The 25,981-nt window shown below is 31.8% G+C and overlaps 1 protein-coding gene across 1 annotated transcript in view; it reads right to left on the minus strand.

The window, feature by feature from the left end:
• Positions 1-2,136: 2,136 nt before the first annotated feature.
• Positions 2,137-25,981, minus strand: part of LOC139502336 (uncharacterized) — a 61,977-nt gene continuing 38,132 nt past the window's right edge. The window contains exon 3 of the mRNA XM_071291784.1: positions 2,137-4,117. Within this exon, the coding sequence (XP_071147885.1) occupies positions 3,433-4,117 (685 nt within the window). The 3' untranslated portion in view covers positions 2,137-3,432. The remainder of the gene's footprint in view (positions 4,118-25,981) is intronic.

Consider the following 25,981-nt stretch of genomic DNA (forward strand, 5'->3'; position numbering starts at 1 on the left):
GACATGTTTTAATTCTTAACAAGTGCCTGAACTTAACAATTTGTGTTAATTTGGAAAGAAAAGGACTGCATAATAAATGTATAAAAACTATGGAGATATTAAAAGTATTCAGAGCATTTAATTTTCAAAGTACTTATTGTGTGATGAAAGGAATTTTTTCAACGAGGAGCTGCAGCACAAGAGGATTTCGGGGTATGCTTATTTACGGAAAAAGTAATCTCACTTCGTACCCCGAAGATGTAAACACATGTGTGGGAATTTCACAGCTTCTAAACGAGTCATCATACATATCCAAGTTTACGATATGCACTGAGCTACATATGAAAACATTACCCTTAGAAATAATTATGAATATTGACCCAAATGTACACGCATTATAAAAAAAAATAATTGAAAACATTGCGTTCAAAAATTTCATGAGTCCGAAGCGTTTATCTGGATTTACATTCATCAGGAATGCTCAAAGCTAAACATTTGAAATGCGAGGATGTATGAGTACCGAAACCGTTGAAGAGCTATATGTAAAAACACCTAAGATAAATATCCATATTCATCTAAAGTCAACTTTGCCTGAGGGAGTTGAAACCTTAATTCCTTAATAATTTCAAAATTTATAAACGGACAATTTTAAAAAGGTTTGTTAAATCATGTCAGTACCGAAGTAAGGGGATTGATAGTCCTCCAGAAAAGGTATCGACCCAGTGATGTGAAAAATTGAAAACATTACGTTTAATAATTTCATGCGTCCGAGGCGCTTTTCTGGATTTACATGCATCAGGAACGCTCAAAGCCAAACATTTGAAATCCGAGCATATATAAGTATCGAAACTGTTGAAGAGCTATTTGTCAAAAATACCTAAAATAAATAGCCAAATTCATCTTAAGTCAATTTTGCCTGAGGGAGTTGAAACCTTAGTTTTTTTAATAATTTCAAAATTAATAAACATGATAAACGGACAATTTTAGAAAGGTTTGTTAAATCATGTCAGTATTGTATATATGGTAAAATTTTGTGAAATACTTGAGTGTAGTTTTGTTCTCAGACTGTAAGGCTTTTCTACCTCAGGTATATATTACCTTAGCTGTATTTGGTAAAACTTTTAGGAATGTTGGTCCTCAATACTCTTTAACTTTGTACTTTTTTTGGCCTTTTTTCACTTTTTTGGATTCGAGCGTCACTGATGAGTCTTTTGTAGACAAAACGCGCGTATGGCGTATACTAAATGTAGTCTTGGTATCTATGATGAGTTTATTTTGAACGTACCTCGCAATTGATTATTTGTGAAGGTTTTTTTTTATTTCTTTCTTTGATGTCACGTATGAAGCAGGATCTACATACTCTCCCAGAACATCTCAGATCATCCCTGGGTTTTGATGGGGCTCGTTCTGTTGTATATTGCATTTGGCCATTGGTTGTTTTGCTATGTCTTGGCATTATTAAAATTGAGAATGGAAATGGACAATGTGTCAAAGCGACAACAATCCGATCATAATGCAGACAACAGCCGAAGGCCACCAGTGGGTCTTCAATGTAACGCAAAGGCTGAGGCGTCCTTAAGCTGGCCCCTAAACAAATATGTATACTAGTTCAGTGATAATGGTTGTTTTCCACTTATACGTCTAACTATCCTCTTGGTGTTTCACCTGTCTTGTAAGTTAAAGATATTTCATTATGTTTTCTTTCCTTTTATTATATCTACTTCTAACAAAGGAAGTTAAATCTGATGTCGATCTTTTAATAAATAGGAATAGCTTACATCCTGAAAGAGTTATGTATAACCCTTCCGGAGCACCTGAGATTACCCCACTTGGTGGGGTTCGTGTAGTTTATTCTTTATTTTTTTTTATGCTGTGTCGTTTGTACTATTGTTTGTCTGTTTGTCTTTTACATTTTTAGCCATGGCGTTGTCAGTTTATTTTCGATTAATGAGTTTAACTGTCACTTTGGTATCTTTCGTCCCTCTTTTATTAACAAAATTAAATTGCTTTAATTTTAAATCGCAATGATATAGTACGAGTGAAATACATGTGGTAAAGACTATGGCTTTCGACAAACAAAACATTGAGAGAACGTTTATCATCGTTGAATCCTTTTATTATCAAACACCATCACGTGGAGGGTTACATATAAATATGTTTTTTTCAAAGTAACTGTTATACTGACAAACGGGAGATTTTAAGTGCCATAACATTTAAATCCTAGCGAAGTGGAATAAAACATTTTAATGAATGTAACAGAAAAAAAAATATCTGCCATGTAATTAAGAAAAATAATATAGAAACTGAAGAAGTCAAAGCCGAAACATCTTACAAACTGGTTAAATACTACAATCATGAAATGGAATATGTTAATTGATTCAAGTATGTTGCATATAAATCAGCTATGTGTCTGCTCATCGGATAATGTACATATAATTTTGCATTATACCTGCATTTTCTCAGAATCGAATTCCAACACTCAATAACAGGGCCACATTGTTGATTGTATGTTTTAATTCCCCGACTTCATCATTGAGTAGACTCTTAAACATCCCTTAATTTACTGAAGAAGAAGTCCCATTTGCACCAAATATAAAATTATTGTAATATTTAGTTACCTGTATTTTACAGTACTTGATTTGTACTTGCAATTTAAGTACTTCAAATTTTTGGTTACACAGGTTCATTTTCAGCATTTTTAAAGTTTGTCTATTTCAAATCTCTTTCAGTTATGATGTTCAAACATGAAATATTGTAATCACTATTGGTATTATTTCTGTACAAAAAATATGTTGTATAAATCAAGTACTGTAAATTACAGGCCCCTAAATATTACAATATATATATAGTAATGAAATAGCACTAAAAGTCAAAAGTCAATTTCCAGTACTACATATTTTTAGTACAGACATAGTACCTAAGCAAAAGTAACAGTGTAGAAATGTTCTAATATTTTGATACATTTTATATCGAGATCTATTTACAAAACAGATTCATTTCTTGCATTGACAATTACAGTTTTCGTTTTTACCTTCAAATTGGTCAATACAATTGAACGGACTGTTGAAATCCTGCGATGACTACGATTTGCTTTAATTTTGTTTTGTCTAGAAAAAGATATCTATAAAACTAAAATATGAAATACGAGAGAATGATAGATAGAGATATCGATTTGTTTTTCTTTTCATATTACACATATTACATGTATTAAAATAACTGAGACAGAAATAATTTTACAATTAAACCTATGTAAAAATAATTGTGCTTTTATTTTCATTTTACAGCAGCTATTTCATGTTCCATAAGATAAAAGAGCTAGGCATTTGAATAAATGTATCAGCAACATGGATATCTTTACCATATTCTAACTCATGTGGTTTTGTCTAGTAAATTGTAGGTAAAAAAGTACACAAACATCAGTTTGACAGATCAACAAATGCACAAATGAATTATTCAATTCAAAGACAAAAGTCTCCATGCGGCTAAACTATGAGATTCATCCTCGGATAATTCGACAGATTGTAAAAATGCTTGTCGTGCGGATTCCTTGTCGCCATGTAATTCTAAAGCAATCCCTAAAAAAGTGTAGGCATCTTCTGTATTCCAATTTGGTATCAAATAACGTTCTGCTATAACAAGTTCTAGACCTTCTAAGGAATCCCGACAATGTCTAACATTATTGAGGTGATGATGACAAAGAAAACTAAGGAATTTTGCATACGCAGTGGATGGAAAGAAATGAGTTATATTCCTTCCCTCCATTGAAAGTTCATCTGGTGTTAAAGTTGAATGTACCGTAAATCCTATATATTCTATGAACATAATTTTCAGCAGATGAGCAACACTTTTCTTGGCAAATGATTGCAGTTTTAGTGATTGGTAATGGATATCTGGTAGACTCATTCCAAAGAACAGTTTGTCGGGAGTACATTTCGATATAGAATACCTAATGATCTGTAAAGCTTTTCTGTATTGCTTTGTTTTGTAAAACAATGAAGCTATCATCAGCCATCCAGATACAGCGTCATGATAGATATTTGTTAGCAGAGTACTTAAACAGGATTTGTACTGTTTGTATTTGTGTTTGTTTTTGATAGTCGCCCCATCAAGTGGTAAACGCTGAGCTAGTTTACTGCACCTATGTGATATGTAGTATGCATATAATTGCTTTAGTGAACAATGGTGACACCATATGTTGTGTAATAGTCCGTTGCTGAATATATCTAACTCAAAATAAGTTTCTAAGTTACCATTTGCAATATACAACAATCTGGATTGCACTATTTTCTTAACGTCATCTACATATAATACAAATGGTTCAATTGGAAATTTCCACATCGCTACATCAAAGTTAGATATTTGATCTGAAAATAGAATGCATCGCCAACCATAGCTGTGTAACGTGTTGAATTTGTTTAAAAGTACATCACGAGCACGGCCCTCTATTTTGTTCTCGAACATATTGTTTTCTGGAATGAAGTAATGTGAACAAACTGAATGCTCAACACAATAGACTAACCTGTTGAAACATCGCATAAAACAATGTATAAGATTATCAGGCTTCCATACAGAGGATGGTAGTTCTTCAGATATCCAGAAAATAATTGTTTTAAGGAAATATGAACAGAGTAAATCTTTACATTCAGAATCATTTGCTATAACATCTTTCAAAACTATTTTCAAGAGAGCATAACACATTAATTGAGTGTGAGTAAATGTATTAATTAAAAGTTTTTCAGCCACTGAAAAAGATACTCGCCATTCTAAACCTTCTTTTGGTGATCCGTGAACTCCGATTGGTACAAAAAGTACCCCGTGATTTATAATACTTTGTGTGACGTTATGACTCGGCCATGACCTACTTGATCTTGTTATCCAATTTACAGCAGAAGATATCCACGTTTTACAATGTAAAGGAAAGGCAAAATCAAAAAATCCTTTTTTGTCAGTTATACACGGTCCATGCATTGTTTCGCCTTTATCCCCAAACAATAACATGATTCCCTTACATAAAGCACTAGAAAAATAACGTTTACCATGATGTTCATCACAACATTCCAAAATATACTGATCGCTGCTATATTCTAGTCTTAATTGAGTAAAACCAGGTTTTACATCTTCTGTCTCCACGGACAAATATGTCATTCTTGGATTAATCCCGGGTTCTACATCCTCATAGACCTGGATAGATTTGCTGACACACATTATATCTAAATCACTTCCTCGCATTTCAAGTCCTTCCCCATAGCTTCCACTTGTTATGACTGTCATTAACTTGTTACTTGAAAAATTATCTCTCACCGTGTTCATTAATCTGATTGTTTTAACATGTTCTTCTGTTCCTACGATATTTTGACACAGATAGCGATAAAGAGCTAGTGATATATTTGGTGTTATAGTATCTGTAATTAGAAAAGTAAAACCGACATTGTCAGAAAATTGTACATAACTTATACATGTATACAAACATTGTACATTTAAAATACATTTAAGGTTCTTCATAATATATATTCTGGATACATTTCACTGAAATCAAACCAAATTTGAATATGCAAACGATGTGTCATATTAAACTTATTGGTATAACTAAGTTTAAAGTTATTGAATTCAAGTCAAGAAAAAGCTCTTGAATAAATGATTGGACTTACAAATTATGAAGAATTGATAAGAGACATGATTCAAACGTAATGTTTGAAAATTTAAATATTCTAATAAATAGTAAAAATAAACGTTCATACTTTTTCCTAATATTGACTTTACCTTATTTTTTTCTTCAAAACTCCCATAAAAGTGTGTCATACTAAAAGTCGTGCAAATTGTCATATTTTCTTTAATTTTTTATCATATTTTCTTTTCTAGTAATCTGTCCTGAATAGCTAAGTTGGAAAGTTCTTTTTTACTAAAAAAAAACCTAGTATCTGTTATTGTTTATTTTTAAACCGTCTAAATAATGCATCGAACACTTGTGTTTTTGAGTCGAAATAACAGTGTCAAACATTAAGTGTCTGTTTGTCAATTTTTTGGAAGATTTAAGCAAAGAACTAGACCTTAGAAATAGTTAACCTTTGTCTTCAATATGAACGAGTCGGCTATGTCTGTGTGATTTCATTTTTAAAAATTTAATTATCCATTTGAAAAATGTTAAAAATATAAATTGAAACATGACATGCTTATCAATAATGTGGTCATTTATATAAATTATCTGTTTACAAAACTTTGAATTCTTCGAAAACTAAGGATTTTCTTATTTTAATATGAGCGTCACTGATGAGTCTTATGTAGACGAAACGCGCGTCTGGCGTACTAAATTATAATCCTGGTTCCTTTGATAACTTTTACACCACTGGGTCATTGCCACTGCTGGTGGACGTCTCGTCCCCGAGGGTATTACCAGCCCAGTATTCAACACTTCGGTGTTGACATGAATATCAATAATATGGACATTTATATAAATTATCCGTTTACAAAACTATGAATTCTTCGGAAACGGAGGATTTTCTTAGCCAACTTTTTGGAATTTTGAATCCTCAATGCTCTCCAACTTTTTACCTGTTTGGCTTTACAAATATTTTAATATGAGCGTCACTGATGAGTCTGATGTAGACGAAACGCGCGTCTGGCGTACTAAATTATATTCCTGGTACCTTTGATTTTTTTATACTCATTTAAAAATTAATAAGAAATATGAATTAAAGTTGTTGCTTTCCTACAATCTCGAAAGTCTTTTGATTTTTTTATTTCCCTTTAACCGAGAGTGTTTTTCTTGAAACATCAGGAATCTAATGATTTGATAAAAAAAAAGTACCATTTCAAGTAAAACATGAATGCAGTACACGTTTAATATTTTTTTTAATGCAACTTCGTAAAAAAGTAATATATTAAAGAAATATTTTAGTGGCAGGTAAGCTAACGTTTGATGTTTATGGATGCAACAATGATCTATAATAAACAAGCTGTGATCTTTATTTTGGTGAAAAAATGCAGGATGTGCAATTCCATCCCCAAATTCCCTCTTTCAAAAATCGTTATAATCGAACATTTGTTGCCAAATACATGATTTCAATATTCAGTGGTGGGGGTCCCAAGGGTTGGAACACCCTCTTTTTGGACGATCAATGCATCTAAATGGGGACATATATTTGGAATATCCCTCTGTATATGTATTTGATTTTCTTCTATATTTGCTACTTATATGGACGTGAATTACACGTACACTTTTATTTATAGGATCAATCCTACATTGGTGAGTTGATGAGGATTTTATCTTTAAATGAGATTTGATTTTATTTCCTTATTTTCTGTCTGTTTTATTGAAATAAACTTTCAACATTGTCCAAAATACTATTCATGTCCATATATTGAAGAAAACATTTATTGATCGCTTATTTTGCGTCATAAAAGGGGCGGTATGTTCTTTTCTGAGTATATTAGCTATTTACTTTTCAACGCCATCACCCAAATTTTTTTTCTTCAAATTAGCACTTTTAAATATACAGTACTCGGAAAATCAGGAATCATGCAGATCATCGATTTGTCATCTGCTAGACCAGAATAGACTTTTTCTCATAAAAATTGGGATCAAAATATCTTTTTTTAGGAGAAAACCATACCCCCTTCTTTTTGAAGTTAAATGTCCAATCCCTTAATGTACTGATATGAAAAGTATTTTACTGGAAATGTTTTAAAAAAATTATTGAAGGTAACGGAAATATTTTGTTTAATAAAAAGAAATAGTCGGTGAACCAAAAAGATTCTAATTGAAAGTCAAAGTGCCAATGAACTCACTGATCATGCAAGAGTGGATCTATTCCCAAAAGGGGCTGCGTAACAACTAAAAAGAGTCCGTGTTTTATCTAAAAAAGTCCATGTACCACCCGTTAATGTACGGTTTTACTGTAGCTCTACACTTAAGTCTAATTAAGCGATATCTCAATCAAAGGAACTGGACGGGTTGTGATAGTGATGTATTCAAGATTATTTATGTGTTTTCTTCTTCGTGGTTTTATTCACTGCGTGAAAGTAGAACCAGAAAATTATATTACAATAATTTTCATATGAAATAAAATGAAAATGTTTACCTGTCATCATCTTAGTCTGTAAAAGGTGTTTGTCTGGAACGTCAATTTTCGTAAAATTTGCTTTATATACAATTGAAATAACGTGTACATAAAACCGTACGCAATATTTTATATCTGAAAACCTTGGTTAATTCAACATGGTTGAAATGATAAATAAGATGTGATACTTAACTGTGTACACACGTGGCAAACTAGATAGTAAATTGATCTAGGGTATGTTTGTTTTTCATCATGTGCTTACATAGCAGTACGTAAAAATTGTTATCACATTATCAATAAGGTTTATTATTAGTCTGTTATGGGATTTGATATGAAATCACAACTTCCGTAATATTAACTGTCATTTTCATTTAATTACACGTACTTTAAACACCTCTGAAATACTTTGTAATTAGCATTGGAGGAAACTTGTACATTTACGCATCAAGCAAATTTTACAAATTCAATTTACGAATTTTCATTCGTGCTTATAAATTTATAACGGTACGTTTCCTTCTAAAAAAAGATTGGCACCACCCTTAAATCAAAATAAGTTTATTATTAAAGAAAAATTATTTAGATCAGATGCACATCCTAACAAAAAATAATGGTGGTCCCTGCCATCATTAAGATCATAAGCAGTTAAAACGTAGCACAGGTTTGGTTGGAATTGTCAGTTATTTTTCATTATTTTTCATTATTCGAAATATACGTTTACATGTTTTTGATAGCCTTAGGAAAGTAAGTATCGATTTTAAGGCAGTATTCATCCTACGTGAATGAGGGACAAAAGATATCGCAATACATTCAAACTCATAGAAAATAAACTGACAACGCCATGGCTAAAAGAGAAAAAGACACACAGACAAATAATAGTACTCAAGACACAACAAGGAAGACTTAAGACTTAGCAACACGAATCCCACCAAAACCTGGGCGTGATCTCAGGTGCTCCAGAAGGGAAAGCAGATCCTACACCGCACGTAGAACCTTTCATGTTGTTCATAATATTTCATACCCGGTAAATAGTCTAATTCGGTAGGTCACATAGGTGAAAAGGAAACATGATTATAGTTACGACATTACGAATATATCCGATATCATCTGTGAAATATGTGAATCTACTCTCATCAATCATCATACACATGTTTACTTGATCATGCCTTTTCCGATCGATAGACTGATTTATTGTTGAAAAACTTATCTCAATTTTCAACGATTTTATAATTGCATATGATCAGAAAGGATATTGAGTACGCACGTCTAAAAAGGTTTTTGAAAGGTTCTTTAATAAGGATGAGGATCCTTCGTAAAATAAAACTTTACAACATATAGATTAAAAAAAAATACACATTACATAGACTACACAGTGCGAGTTATAATTATTGCGATTATAACCATGTCGAATTTTTCGTAATAATAAAAACATCGCAATAATTTCTGAATTTACAGTAGTTAGTTTTCAAAGATACTAGTATCCGTTTAGTGCGGAAACGTCGAAGAAACCGGAAAGGTCTTTCAACCGTGTTGAAACTGATAATTTGAAAATAAACGCAATAGCAAAACAAAAAAATGCAAGAAGACTGATCAACCGAGCATATCAAAATAATGGATCTCGGATAAATCAGAATCGAAAGGAAAAGCGGATACTGCTTAGCAATTAACACTATTCGTATTGATCATGTCAGTAAAATTAATCCACACTGCAAACTTTTTTGGTCGACTCTTAATTGCAGTGCTTGTTCTTTCACGATAGTGTTGACATTGTTGACCAAGCATTCCTATATAAAAAGCTGTTATCAATAATAAAAAAAAATCAAGTATGTTGTCCGCTATCTCAAAATTAAAAATCATTCATAAATACTATAACGTTTAAACCTTCAATTTATCGTTGTACACTATTTTAACGAAATTTCATATTTCAAACATATATGAATTATCTCTCTCTCTCTCTTTCTTTCAACATTCTTGTTACATACTAATATTCGACATTTTACGTTTAATTTATTAAATCTTCATTTAAGTAGATAGTTACTGCAATCATATAACATCATATTAAACTTGTTTCCAAAATTTTGTGATTTTGTGAGTATTTAGATTTAAGCGAGTCTTTCAAAACATATTTTTAATCATGCCAAAACTGAATAGTTCGTTTTTGTTATGCTATCTATGAAGTTTGCGAAAGGTCATTGTTAAAGGACTGTAGTCCGTCCGCTAGAGTTTGTGTTTCTCACCCGATCGTCACGTCACTTGTTGTCTACATTCAAATTTTGGAGGGGTAAAATAAAAATGGTTTAAAGGTAGAGGACAAACATGACAAAGGCCACATCGATAATACAGTTACGAGAGGATAATCCATTTAAAAATAATATGTTGAAATCGAGATGTATTCTTAATGAACTCGAAACATTAACGGCACCATTTTTTTCGGCGTCACTTGAGCATTTTGTAATATCCGCGAATTTTTTCCCTTTTTATTCGATCAATTTCTTTTATTCATTTTTTGGGGTTAGGGATAACCAGTCTTTAAGCAGAATGAAACCATGCCATGACCCTGAATGTCTGTGTTATATTGTAATCAACAAAATGAAAAATCAACAACATAAGATTTAAATATACATATGAATCAGAAGTGCTTTTCAAAATCTTGATATTTATTTGATATGAATGTATTGTACTTTGGCTGATGAAGTTTATTTGTGTGCACACATTTGAATCGAGTTAGTTTTAGAGGTACAACAATAAGGCGAGGCAATTCACAAGCTCCCTCCTCTCGCTGGTCAGATACAACTTCCTGTGTCCGGTAACCTGTCCAGCGACGAATTAATTGGAAGAAAAATAGAATAAAATTTATATTGCATAGTCGCTGAATAGATGAACATCAAATTGGCGAATTAAACAGAATAAAGTACTGTGTATTACCATTGAGACATTCGAAGTTAAAATTAACAGACATTATAGAAACATGTGTCATTAGCAATCAAAATAAACGTATGCGATCAATATAATTTTTCAGTTGTATTGTTTTCTTACCCGTTGTAGTCGTTCTGAACTGCAAGTATACACAATTGGTAACAAGGTTAAAAAGATGTTATTTGTCGTTACGTTAACACGTCTCGTATCGACAGGAAGTATCACGTGTTTGTTTTTCGTAATCTTAAATTTTATGAAATGTAAATAGAACAAGTAACTCGGGAAATTGTAATTGTTATCTTTACCTTGTTTCTTTTAAGGTAGATTCATGGTATACCGCCATCTTGGATTGTACAATCACAGTACAAAATCGGTCTAGTTATTAGCCTAAATCTGCAAATTTGGAGACAGATTTGCAATTCAATGGTTAGACTGTTTTTACTTTTTAAAGAAAACTTGTTAATTATTCATATTATAGAAAATATTTTAACAAATATATTTTTTGTGGGTTTTAAAATGATTTTTTTCAAATGAGCCATTTAAGGGGAGATAACTCTTAAGTACAAAATTTATACTGGACTAATAGGGAAATTTTTTATTTTTACTTGTAGCAAGAAAACAAGTTCGGTGACACCATGTTTTCTTTTTATTTTCTTAAAACATGTTATGAAACCTTTCTTCTCACAATTTCTTTAAAAATTCTATCTCATAGATTTTTTTTTATGCACACTAATGTGTTTTCTCATGAACAAAATAATTAAATTTTGGCAATTTTCAACGCCTCATAGCTTAAAAAATAGCACGGTGACCCATACTTTTTATTAAATATTTGAAAAAAGCATAGTAAAATCTTCATTTTGGCAAATTATAAAAAAATTCTGTCTCAAAAAATATATACTTGTGATCTACCTTAAGTGTATTAATTTGTTGTACAACAATTGTTTTATTGTTTACTTCATCAATAAGAAACTTGAGTTACATGGATAATGTCAAAAGTTACTATTTCTTTGTAATGTTTTGCATGACTTGTTATATTTGTGTTAAAATCAATTTTAAGCTTTTGAGAAAAAAATTATCAGTTTTATTATCTAACAGAGATATTCAGTAGTTTTATCGAAGTTTTTTAGAAATGATTCTCTCTCAACTTTTGTCGTTTCTTTGGATTATATGTGTCAGTTCTTATGTGTTACCGAATCATTGTGATATTATATGTGATTATTAACTCAAAAGGACATAAGATGTAACTGCAGCTCTATGAATTTAACACATATACCAACAGATTGTCCTTCAAATACAACAGATTTATATTTGTCTAATAATAATCTGGACATTATATCAAGTAAAGCTTTCACTAACTATGCAGAGCTTAGATATCTGGATATAAGTGATGGTCATGTGACATCAATCGACCAATCAGCGTTTGATAATTTATCACATTTAAAAGAACTAAGTTTATTCGATAATCCAATGGAAACGTTCCTTGGGAATATATTTTCACCACTAGATGACCTACAAGTACTTCATATATCACATGACTTGCTGTCAACGTATCCAAAAGAGTCGTGGTCGGATTTTCATAATATAACAAAAGTGTTTAGTTATGGTGGACCGTCAAATGGGTCCTTTGCAGAGATATTTTCTGTGATGAAAAATCTGAAGTATTTACATAGTCATATTCAAATTCATGTTCTACGTAACTGTACGTTTCATGCCTTTGCAGAAACGCCATTAAATTATCTAGAGATAAACGGCCAATTAATGACGATAGAAAAAGATACCTTTTCACCATTAGCATTTCTTTCCAGTCTTGTAATTCCAGATGCACGTTTCCTAAAACGATCAAATACTTTGCCATCTTTTCACGTGTTTAAAAATCGACAAATGGATGAACAAAATTTAAACAATAATTTCAGAGTACACGGTGAATTCATTATAACAACTGATTTATTCACTTATATCGGTAACATTTGTGTAAAGAAATTATCCTTGACCTTCAATGGCATAAGAATGATAAATATCGATGCAGTTCAGAAGATGGGCGAGGGGATTTGAACAGCCCTTTTTGTGAGGAGGTCTTTTAATGTCAATATTAACTTAATCATTGAACTTTTACTGACTCACAAACCGTCAAAAATATAAGAAAAGTACATAAAGAGCACTTGCAGAAACCTAATTCTCCTGAACTGGACGAGTCTAAATATGTTCAACTTAAATGATAGTTAAACAGTACTCAGACTGATATAAACAATGAACAGTTACCAAATTAAAATGAAAACGGACCGATTTAATGGCATTACATCATATACTTATTTATTCATGATAAAAAAAAAATAGCATCTAAATAACACCAAAAGATAGTTTTACAAAATTAGAGGTTAAATTTATATTTGTTTAGCCAACTTTTCAAAAAAACGATTTCTTTTTTAATAAATCAGGCAATCAAAACCCCCAAACAGACCTCATTTATAACTGACCAATGAATATTATGCCCAACAATTTCATACTATATATACTTGATGTTTTTGATCTGTCAGTAATCATGAATTATAATCGTAAAGGTCAGATCTTAGAAAACAGTAAGTAAACTCTTCCAACAATTAGCTTTTTAAACATCTTGTTTAAGAACTTCTAATCGGACAGTCCTAGATGCATAAGGTCCTTCACACTATTCATCCGGTAAATGTTCCTTTTGTTTCTGATTTGGTAATTTTCCTACATTAAGATACATGCGAATGCAAAATAATTAGTTTTGTCTTTTCAGTCCAATTAATTAATAGATCTTGCTTTATTTGTGTGTTTTTTTAAATAAGAACTATGCATGCAAACTTCAATGAATAAAACCGTATTAAACTAGGTTTCACTGTCCCGATCAAAACGTGTTGGGTGAGATTTACATTATATGAAAACAAACACTTTAATTTAGTCGTCCCTTGTTCCCTTTTCATGTCTAAATGAAGCAAAAACACCTGAAAAAAACCTTTTATCTTTCTTAGTTTTATCCTTGCCTGACAAAAAAAAAATCACATGTTATAAATCGTATTTCAACATTAGATAAGAACAAAAGTAAAAAAATATTTAAAACTTTTGAATAAGCTGTCAATTATGTGATAAACTGAAGAGAACCCCCCCCCCCTCCTAAAAAAAATCCCCAACAACATACAAATTTAAAAGGAAATTGTAAATTGTAGCATTTTACAAGATCTTGTCTTTGTGTGCTAAGTACTAGTAATGTAACAGAGAAATTAATTAGATTGATTGATTGTTGTTTGCTTTACGTCCAGTAGCAAATATTTCATGCCTGTTAATGACTATAACACATACATTTTAAATACAATAGGAAGGTCGTACAATAGGAGGTCGACAGTGAGGTTGGACGTGAAACTTTAAAATACCACTAGAAAATGAGGGTATATTGAATAAGGACAGACATTAAGACTTGAAACAGCAGGCAATACTTGGACCACTCAAATAATAGGTGCAAGAGTTTTTAATTTGATCCATAAAATCTACCCTGAAGTCGATCATCCATAGTTACGTGTAGTTTACAATATCATTTCACGCATCCAATTTAGGTTAGATACTTTTAGCTCGCTTTAGTAACTGTGAGAATTCTGTGAAGCTGTATTGTATATTGTACTTTAGTTTTTGGTATGATATTCTGTACTACCGATCACTACCACTCTCCTTGTTGGTCCCGTGTGGGGGCGTTCGCCTCGAGAGCGGGAGGTCATTAAATTTGTTCGAATCCCGAACGATCAAACAAAGACGTTAATTAAATTGGTATTCTATTTCAACGCTTAACACTTGGCATAATAGAGTAAGAGCACACACTGGCCGTCTCAGAGTCGGAAATGTGTCCGGGTCGGTTGACTTTTCTTCCTGCGAACTAATATCTTGTGAACTTACACGATAAAAAAAAAACCGACTCAGCTTGTCAGTCTAGTAAAAAACGGGGTTAATACTCTTATTATATTTACACGTAATCGTCCTGAATATTAATTTTATTCGCCGCTGGTCGTCATCCATTATCATTACTTTATTTTACCGTTTTATTATACAGTGAAGTGTTTTTCTTTTACTGGTATATATTAAAACTTCTTAAATTTTCACCAATCAAAATTAAAAAATGGCAGGTGAAATTTTTCAAACACTTGTGATTGTTGGGATTAATATCTTTGACGGTAAATAATATTCAATCAAATCTGCCTTTTCGGATTTATAATATTTGACGGAAAATGATATTGAATTAACTCCGTATAACTATTATTTAGCCATAGGTCGGTTTTGAGCTTATTATTCAGTATACGGAATTTTATATAAAAAGAAGACCGAATGTTGACTCTAAATATTTTTATTTATCTGTGTCTTTGGGTTGCTGTCGCATTAATGTATACCTATATCTCCTTTTATTCAAAACAAAGATTCGCTTGGGTATAGAAATATTGACATCTCTAGACCTCTCCTGTCCCACAGTATACCCTTGCTAAATGGGTTCGTTCGTTTGGCCTATTGGTTATATAAAAACGCAGATTTGTCCGATCACAATATAACAGGAATGTATATCAGATGTCTGGTGCAGTGAAAATTTCACGCTATCTTTACCTTAAAAAAAAGATTAGAGGGAAAGACGATCTACGCACGAGTTGAATGATTGAAATATTCAAACAACAAGAAAGGTCAGCTTAATCTTTTTAAGTAAGTCGCATGGCTGATTTTAACAACATTTTTTGTGACTTTTGCTAGAACAGTAGTAGATGAAAAAAATATAACAAAACCGATCAGCAAGACAATATAAAAAAATGAAACGCTCAACATAAGTTGAATCTTTTTTATAAAATGTTGTCAACCTTTTTTATCATTATTTTTTTTGGATTTTATGACAACTATTATACCAGTCTGAGATATAAATAAACTTGAAACAGCAAATGTTGTCACCTAGCTAGACGAGACAGCCGTCATTGTACGCTTCAATATATAAGTTATTGCCACTCAATGAAGATTGTTTTTCTGTTCTAGTCCCTCCCCTATTAGTTTTGCTGGAAATTATAGAATGTAACCCCTAATGTGTACTATGACAACGTTTTTTTTTAATATTAAAAAAAAGATTAAATTCAAAGAGAAAAATAATGAAAGAAATACTAAGATTTACGCATAAAAATTCAAACGTAAATAAAACTGAAATATATAATGATTGGAAAACTTTTTGAGACTATAATCAACTGAGGACAAATGATTATAAGTCACTAAATGAAGCTGATTAATTTATTGCTCCTTTGTGTCCAGTGGCAAATATGTCATGCATTTTCACGACTAGATTCAAAGTGGATCAATTTGAAGCAAATGTTTACAAATTTAGAGTGGCACTTTTTACAATAAGGCAGAGCATTCGCTAGAGGTAAAACGTACATGCCGTTATAGAATATATTTGAACCATAAGAATCGAACTCGTAAGTTAAGCCCTCCTCCCCTCTTTTTTCTCCACGATAGACGCCTGCCATAAACAAAACGTCATGAATTTACAATCAATAACGGTCACTATAAGTAAATGAGATATGGACTTTTTTTTAAAATTAATTCCTATTGCAGCCAACATCTCCCGGTTCGGGACAGGTTATTCATTTCCACAAAATACCGCATGGTTATTGATCAAGATATTTAAGCACTTTGAATCAAACAAATTCTTGAAATTGTAAATTAAGGTGTATTGCTGCGTGTTTTTTTTTCTCAATCCTATTTCGGACCCCCTGATTTTAAGAGGGCGTATCTAATTAGTCATGCCCGATTAACTTTAAGTAAATTGAACCTCAACTTAAAGACCTATATCGGGTAAATAAGTTCGAGGTACAATAAGTAGACAATAGAAATCCTTTGTGAAATAAGATCGTCCCAGGTATCTTAGAAAATAAATTTGCGTGGAATAACAATGAAAAATGCACGAGCAGGTTTGTAACACAATTAATGGACTTCAGAACGTGACAATACTTAATATTTCACATTTTAAATGCGTGCATTTAAATCACAACCTTCTTCAATCTGTCGTCAATTTGGAACAGTTGATAATGGACAGCTCTTCACTAAGTATTGACCTTAAATTTTATTACCACAGTAAGTTACTCCATGGACTCAAACGTTTGCAGTATATAGACTTTTCAAAGAATGAATTTGAAGATCGATTCAGAATTTCAACATTTAAAAGTCAATTTGATAGTTTGCAATCTTTGATACTTGAAGGAAATTTATTCACAAGCATTCCATTATGTCTGGAGGACTTTACAAGACTAAGTTTCCTTAACATCAGAAAAAACAAGATAGCCTACTTGACAACTGAAGAAACTGACGCCATTGAAGTGATCTTTAAAAAATCTCAGAGAATAATGACAGTCTTATTAGAGGGCAACCCTTTTGTGTGTACTTGTGCTTCGTTAGATTTTGTAGAATGGTTATTTTCTACTAAAGTGAAACTTGCCAGCAATGGTAGTTATTCGTGTGTCGAAAACGATGGAAATATTACAACAACAAATATCGTCTACAATCACTTGCGAATTAAGAGAATAAAATGTGTTACTACAGTATGGTTAATTTTTTCTGCAACTCGGTGTTCTTTTTTTCTTCATTCTAGTTGGGTATCGTTACAAAATGCACCTACAATACTTTTGTTTATTTATCGGAATGGCCAATCCTCTTTTCCGGAAGTGAAAAGAAGAAGGACTTGAATATGATGCAGATGTAGCTTATTGCGATGGCGACTATAAATGGGTATATGGACCGTTGCGCTTATTTCTCGAAGAGAGACGAAGTTATAAACTTCTATTGATAGATAGAGGTGATGCCCTTACTGGAGAACATATACTTTTTGTTTTAAACAATTCAATTCCAAAATGCAAAAAGATAATCTTAGTGATTTCAAAAGAATTTGTTAACAATGACTGGGCATACTATGAAGCCACTGTTGCAATTGAACATTTCCTGAAATTACAAGCAAGAATAATAGTTATCAATCTGGAAAAGATAACCAAAACAGAAATACCACAATGTGTTCTTCAAATGATGTAATTGGACGCCAACGATCACATTCGTAAAACAGACATATTAAATGAAAATAACATTTTCTGGACATGTCAAGATCAAGCAATGAAGCGTTAATGAAGGACAGTGTCTTCATGTGTTTTCTTTCAATTGGAACAATTCAAACATTTTAAAACTAAAATTTTACATCACGCAATTGCTTTGTCAGTCAGAAGCATATGCACTTATAGTAAATTATTAAACACCTACACGGTCGTAATCTTATCATGTATTCATCAAAGGAATATTCGAAACTATATTCTTTTGTAAGGCTTTCGTTCTATTGGACACCTATTGTTACAGATCAGACTCATATAGACGCTAGTTAAACTTGTAATTCACGGGTCTCAAAAGATTGATTTAAGCTCTACTACTGTAGTCGGTGATGGTGATGTTTTTTCAGTCCGTTTGTCGCATGTCAAAAATAATTCATTCATTTCATCAGAATTATTATAACATATATCTCTGTCTGTAAAAGAGATAAAAAATTAAACTTTCGAAGGCAAAAGTGTAAATAACAGCATGAAAAAAGGAAGTAAAAAGACCCCCCCCCCCATCCCCCTAAAAAAATAACAAAAAAAAACCAAACAAAAAAACACAACAACATCTTTATAAAAACGGGGTTGATCTTAGGTGCTCCCGTCGTGTTGCACATGTAAGTAAAAACCCAGTGATGATTAAAAAAATTAATTTGAATCTATTTTATCTATTTTATCATATAATTAGATATTAATTAAGCAACTGACGACATCATATGGATGTATTGTTATATGTAGTGGGGATTTACATTCAATTTGGACGCAGTAGTGCGAAACTTCCTGTTTTGATTGTAAATCTTTTGTTTAACAATTAAACAATTAAAATATTGGTAACAATAGCTCTTTAGCACAATGAACTTAAGGTATAAGCTTTACAGATCTATATTTAAATGTTTACGTATTGCATGACTGGCTTCATTTGAAATGATAAAAAACCGATCAGAAGATATTTAATGATACTGTGTTTTATTCATCTCGTGGTGATATATTCAGGAATCAGATTAAATTTTAAAGATCTGCACAATAATTTTACCAAAATGTTAACAATTCTATGTTTATTCTTTCTTTGTGTAAATTGTACTTTTTCGTTTTATTCTGGACATTGTAATATTTCATTAAGTATGAACGGAATGAGATGTGATTGTAGTTCGAGGGATCTAACATTTATACCAACAGAATGTCCACGAAATACATCAGAGTTATATCTGGCTAACAATGACCTTGACCTTTTAGGTAAGGAAACATTTACTAGATATACACAACTCATCTTTCTAGATATAAGTGACTGTAATATAACGTCAATCGACCAATCAGCTTTCAATAATTTGACACAATTAAAAAACCTGAAATTTTTAAATAATCCATTGAAAAAATTTCAAAGTAACGTTCTTGCACCATTAACTGAGCTAAGAGTTCTTTCCAGTTCACATATTTTGCTGTCAACGTATCCAAGAGAGTCCTGGTCTGATGTTTGCAGAATTACAGCATTGGTTTGTGATGATGGCCCATCAAATGGAACATTTTCTGAGATATTTTCTGCCATGAAAAATATAAACTACTTCGAAGTTGATTATCAGAGTGTTGTTATACATAACTTTACATTCCAATCATTCAAAAGGACGCCTTTAAAGCAATTAAATATCAATGGTCATTTACGAGTGATAGAAATCGATGCTTTTGCACCGTTAGAATTACTTTCTAGTCTTATCATTCCAAATCAAAATTTTCTAAAACTATCAAAAACATTACCAGCTTTGCACGTATTTGAAAATCGACAAATGAATGAATTGGATTTGCGCAATAATTTTAAAAATTATGGTGAATATGTTATTTCGGCTGATCTATTTGCATATATCGGTAACATTTGCGTAAAAAGATTATCTTTGGGTTGGAATGGCATTAGGAGGATAGATGCTGAAGCCTTTCAGAAAATGAAATACAAACATTGTCTTGAATCTTTGAACTTAAATCACAATGACTTTGATTATCATCAGGATTTTATTGTATTATATTTTAATTTCTTAATTAATATCAAAAGAATAGACATTTCTGAGATAACTAGTCGATCTATTGAAAACATTCGAGAACAAAACACTAATGGCACAAGAAGGCTTGACCACAGAGTTATATTAAATACTCGACCAGATTGGATTATCAGACTACCTTCTTCACTTGAATTTGTAAATGCATCATTTATAATCGGACGAAATAATCTGATAAACAGTATAACATTCAAGTGTATAACAGGATTGAAAATTATTGATTTTACATACACATCATTTGACGACTGCAATTACACAATAAATGGACTTCAGAACGTGCTAATACTTAATGTTTCACATTTAAAATGTGATGTTTTAAATCCATACCTTCTACAATCTGCCGTCAATTTGGAACAGTTGATAATGCAAAGTTCTTCACTAAGCATTGGCCTAAAAGATGATCACCACAGTAAATTCATCTATAGATTCAAACGTTTGCAGTATATAGACTTTTCAAGAAATTCATTTGAAGACCGATTCAGAATTTCAACATTTAAAAGTCAATTAGACAGTGTGCAATCTTTGATACTTGAAGGAAATTTATTCACAAGTGTTCCCTTAAATTTAGAAGAATTCAACCGTCTAAGTTTCCTTAACATCAGAAATAACAAGATAGCCTACTTGACAACTAAAGAAATTAACGCCATTGAAGTGCTATTCAGAAAATCAAATAGAACAATGACAGTCTTATTAGATGGCAACCCTCTTGTTTGTACTTGTGCTTCATTAGATTTCGTAGAATGGTTATTCACTACTAAAGTGAAACTTAACAGCAATGATAGTTATACGTGTGTCGAAAACGATGGAAACATTACAACAACAAATATCGTCTACAATCACTTGCGAATTTTTAGAATAAGATGTATAACGACAATATGGGTTATTTTTTCAGCTACATTGTTCGGTGTGCTTCTTTTATTCATTCTAGTTGGATATCGTTACAAATTGCACCTACAATACTTTTTTTTATTTATCGGAATGGCCAATCCACTTTTTCTGAAGTCAAAAGAAGAAACACTTGAATATGATGCATATGTAGCTTATTGCGATGGGGACTATCAATGGGTATATGGACCTTTGCGCATATTTCTCGAAGAGAGACGAAATTATAAACTTCTTTTGTTAAATAGAGGAGATGTCCTTGCTGGAGAACATAGACTTTTTGCTTTAAACAATTCAATTTCAAAATGCAAAAATATAATCTTAGTGATTTCAAAAGAGTTTGTTAAAAATGATTGGTCATACTATGAAGCTACTGTAGGAATTGAACATTTCCTGGGCTTACAAGCGAGAATAATTGTTATAAACCTGGAAAATATAACCAAAACAGAAATACCGCAATGTGTTCTTCAAATGATGTCATTGGACGCCAACGATCATATTCGCAAAACAGACACATTAAATGAAAATAACATTTTCTGGAAATGTTTAGATCAAGCAATGCAACGTTAATGAAGGACAGTGACTTTTTCAATTAATGCTGTTCAACAATTGTTGTTTCATTGTAAAAATACATTGTCAGTCTAAAGCGTATGCAAAAAAAGTAAACATTAAGAACCTGCACGGTGGTACTATAGATATGATGAACACTATATTAACGAAAGGAATAAAAGAAACCAATTCATTAAACTACGACTAAATGTGCTTACAGTTATGAGCAACAATTTTCCCTTAACAAAAATGTATTCAAAAATCTTTTTACAGACGGTCATATGTGTAAAATATCATTATCGGTAAACGCTTATATATATTTTGATAAAAAAAAATTTAAAAAAAAATGGCGTTTTAGGTCAAATACATGAGTTTGACATTTTATGAGAAGACTTCCCACAATAGTTTATGTACAAATTATCGAGATTATTTTAACCTGTTCATTCAAATTAGCACAAAAGTCATAATTTTGAAATTCTTGAATATACTTACTATTTGTGCAATACAAAAGACTATTTCATTGCTCTGATTTATAGTCTTTCTTTTTTTAAATTGGTGTTTATTGTGCAGGTAACTTCAGAAAAGTGCTTCGGCCGCAACCCAATTTTGAAGTTTTACTTTCATTTATACAATTCTAGATTACTAGTTAACATCGGTTGTAATCATGAGAAAAATGTCACATCATTTTGTTAAACAGACATGCTTGAGTGTATGCTAATTATGTGTATGATACAAACCATATCTGTTTATTTAAAGTTTTCATATTTTTATATCTTATCAGGACGTAGCTATATTGAATACAATGCAATGTCAGGAAATAATGTGAAGTAGAGCAATGGTCTTTGTTTTTCTTCCCATTTAAATACCACTTCTTTTTATCAATATTCAGATCAATATCTTAGTTTTTGAACATTACCTTATATATCAGGTAAACAAGTACGTACAATTTGAAGAATAAGTTAAAATGAATGACACCATTTTAATACACGCATTCATTGAAATCCTGCCGTTATAACAGCCCCTCCTTGTCTCTTTTATGTTTTACAAAAATGATTTGAAATGTCTTCTTTTAACAGTTTAAATGATTTGTACAATGTGATAGATATAAAATATTGAATGTACAACCCGAATATCATTTTGTATATGTCGTTGTCCATTCATTTGTACCAACCACGATACATGGAATCGAAAACTATTTTCCCCACGCAAATAGATATAAGAAGATTTGGTAGTATGAGTGCTAATAAGACAACTCTCCATCCAATTCACAATTTATAAAAATAAACTAATCATAAATACCAGTATAAACGTTGTGTTTACGCTAGACGCACGTTTCGTCTGCAAAAGACTCAGTTGTGATACTCAAATCTAAAAGTTAAAGAGGCCAATTAGAGGACGAAGTTGGAGAGCATTGATAACTAAAAGTCCTACCAGTTTCGGGAAATACAGCTAAGGTTATCTATTCCTGAGGGAGAAAAACCTTAGTTTTACAATAAAGTATTGTAAACAGTAACAGTAAACCAATGTAGGTCAACGCACGGTCTTCAACACGAAGCCTAGCCTCACACTGAACCACACGCTAAAAAAAGGTCCCAAAAGTTACTCCATAAGTGTAAAACCATTCAAACGGGAAAACCAACGGTCTAATCTATTTAAAAAAAAAAACCAAGAAACAAGAAACACTTATGAACTACATCAACGAATGACAACTACAACATCATATTCATGACAGAAAAATGTAAACCAATTTAGCAAGAAAGCTCGATATGCGACAATGAATGAAAACAATAAAAAAGTTCTATCAGATGTGATGAATTAGGGAAATTGAAATACATTATAACATGCTGTGGATATCTTAACGCCAAGTTATAATTTGATTTTGAGTAACTATATTTCAAATTATATTCAAATTAATTGTACCTTAACCAAAGAGCAAACACAATTGCTTTAGTTTCAACGATTGTTTCGATAAACATCCAAGTCTGTTATTTTGAAGTGTTTGCACATCTATGGTGAGTTTATTTACAACCACTAGGGCGGTGCCACTGCTGGTGGAGATTTATTTCCCTGAGGGTATCACATGCCCAGTAGTCAAAACAGGCGTCTGGCGTATATACTAAATTTAGTCCTGATGAGTTTAATTAAAACATTAAAACATAAAAATTGTGTTACCGTTACGCCAATTTATAATTTTATTTTTAGTAACTATATGTGTCAAATTATATCAAAATCAGTTGTACATTAACCAAACAACACACACTGCTTGTGTATTCAACGATTCCACTGATAAACATATCCAATTTTCTTATGTAGAAGTGTTTCCACATTGAAACTCCCATTTGTCAGTAAGATAGTTGCTTAAAAAGAATAGCATCTCAAGAATATTTTGAACTTAAACTAACCAGAGAGACGAAAGACACCAAGAACATAATAAGGGTAATAAGTCGAAAACAAACTGATAATCCAATGGTGGCATAGAAAAACAACAAATCAACAAAATACAAAGAACTATACGACACAACGAACCCCAACGATACTGTTACACGTGAAATCAATTTAAATCGAAAAATTGACTTTGCGAATAACAAATAATGTTTAAACAGTAGGACAACAAAACTACACTCAAGTATTTAACAAATATATCCATAGATGTATATGTAGGACTCTAAAGTGCGATGGGGACGCTAAAGTCCGATGGTCACGCTAAAGTGCGATGGTATACGCTTAAATGCGATTCCTCCTTACGCTTAAGTCCGCTGGTCTGCGAAAGTATAGGCGAAAGAAACGTAGTTGGATTATGACGTTAACAGTCGTTTATACAAACTAAAAATTAACACACCGGATGAAAAATCACAAATATTTCATTAAGAACTTTAAAACCAGATGTCAATGACTAAATTACATTAACCCTAACTGTGCTTTGATGGCTAAAACAAAGGGGATTTATTTTGGTAGTTGAAAAATGAGCTTGAATCCTGCAGTCGGCCGTTTTGCTTAAGGCTCTATTGATACAAGTAGTATTCACATTTACATCCTGTGTCCAGATTTTATTGGAAACAAACAGATACATTTGAATCATTATTTATATAGCAGTTGTCTTTGTGGTCCCTGTTAGAACCTTTTCAATTTTATTGAAAAGTATCGTCGGCAAAACAAATAAGGATACATGTGTTCATACGTTAATCATAAATTGTCGGCTAAATCGTTATAGTGTAGACATAGCATGTATATATAACATGGCTATGAAGTTGTTTCAATAAAAAGAGACCAATCGCCTTTCTCTATTATTTGAATTAAAATATGCATCAAATGAATGTTATATATTCCGACAATAATCGAATTTTGTATTTGTGATTTAAAAGGACGGTAGTAAAGGAAGGTGTTCAAATAAGTACTAGACTACAACGTGTGAACGGCAAGCTACCCAGTTATCACACTATTCAACAAGAAATATCGTAACTACAATCCCCTTCCCTTTCATGAATGTGACTTACCGAATTCAGACTATTTACCGGATTTGTAATCACATAGTCAACACGACGGGTGCCACATGTGGAGCAGGATCTGCTTACCCTTCCGGAGCACCTGAGATCCCCCTAGTTTTTAATGGGGTTCGTGTTTTTTATTCTTTAGTTTTCTATGTTGTGTTATATGTACTATTGTTTTTCTGTTTGTCTTTTTCATTTTTAGCCATGGCGTTGTCAGTTTTTTTTAATTTATGAGTTTGACTGTCCCTTTGGTATCTTTCGTCCCTCTTTTGTAACACCTAAACTCTCTTTTTAGCAATAATAACTTTGTTGGTCTTTAACTCTTTATGTATCAATCACTAAAAGACTACTGTAAGATTATATGCCTATCACATATGGTATACCTTATAATACCAGATTGTAAAAATGGAATATATTTACATTGAATGTTCGTTAACTTATTTTAAAACCATCAAACCTTACCCTATTGGTCCATCGAACTTTAGCGTGATTTACCATCGTACTTAAGCGTGAGACAACATCGTATTTTAGCGTAGACCATTGCACTTTAGCGTTGTCATCGCACTTTATAGTGCTTTCGGACCTTAGAGTCATATATAATATTTGTGAATGTAATGCCATCTGTGGATGTTTAGAGTAGCTTCATTTTGGAACATTAAAAAGTCTTAAAATGCCACTAAACATTAGTTTGACTATAGTCATTCAATCAGAAATAAACTACAAAATATGTGTATTTCATTTCTTATTGATAATTGTCGCATTGATGTATACTCCTTCAACTACAATTACTCAATCTTGTCTAAATATAAAGCAAACTGATATAAAAAAAAATCTACCTAAAATTTGTTATTCATTACTGTAACAGTAAAAATATAGAAAAGCGGGTTGGCCTTTTACGGTTTACTTTTTAATAGTTTTTATAAAAAACCAAAAAATTAAAACAACACGTTTAATAATTTAATGCTTCC

This window comes from Mytilus edulis, chromosome 13 (genome assembly GCF_963676685.1).
Source record: "Mytilus edulis chromosome 13, xbMytEdul2.2, whole genome shotgun sequence".
NCBI lineage: Eukaryota > Metazoa > Mollusca > Bivalvia > Mytilida > Mytilidae > Mytilus > Mytilus edulis.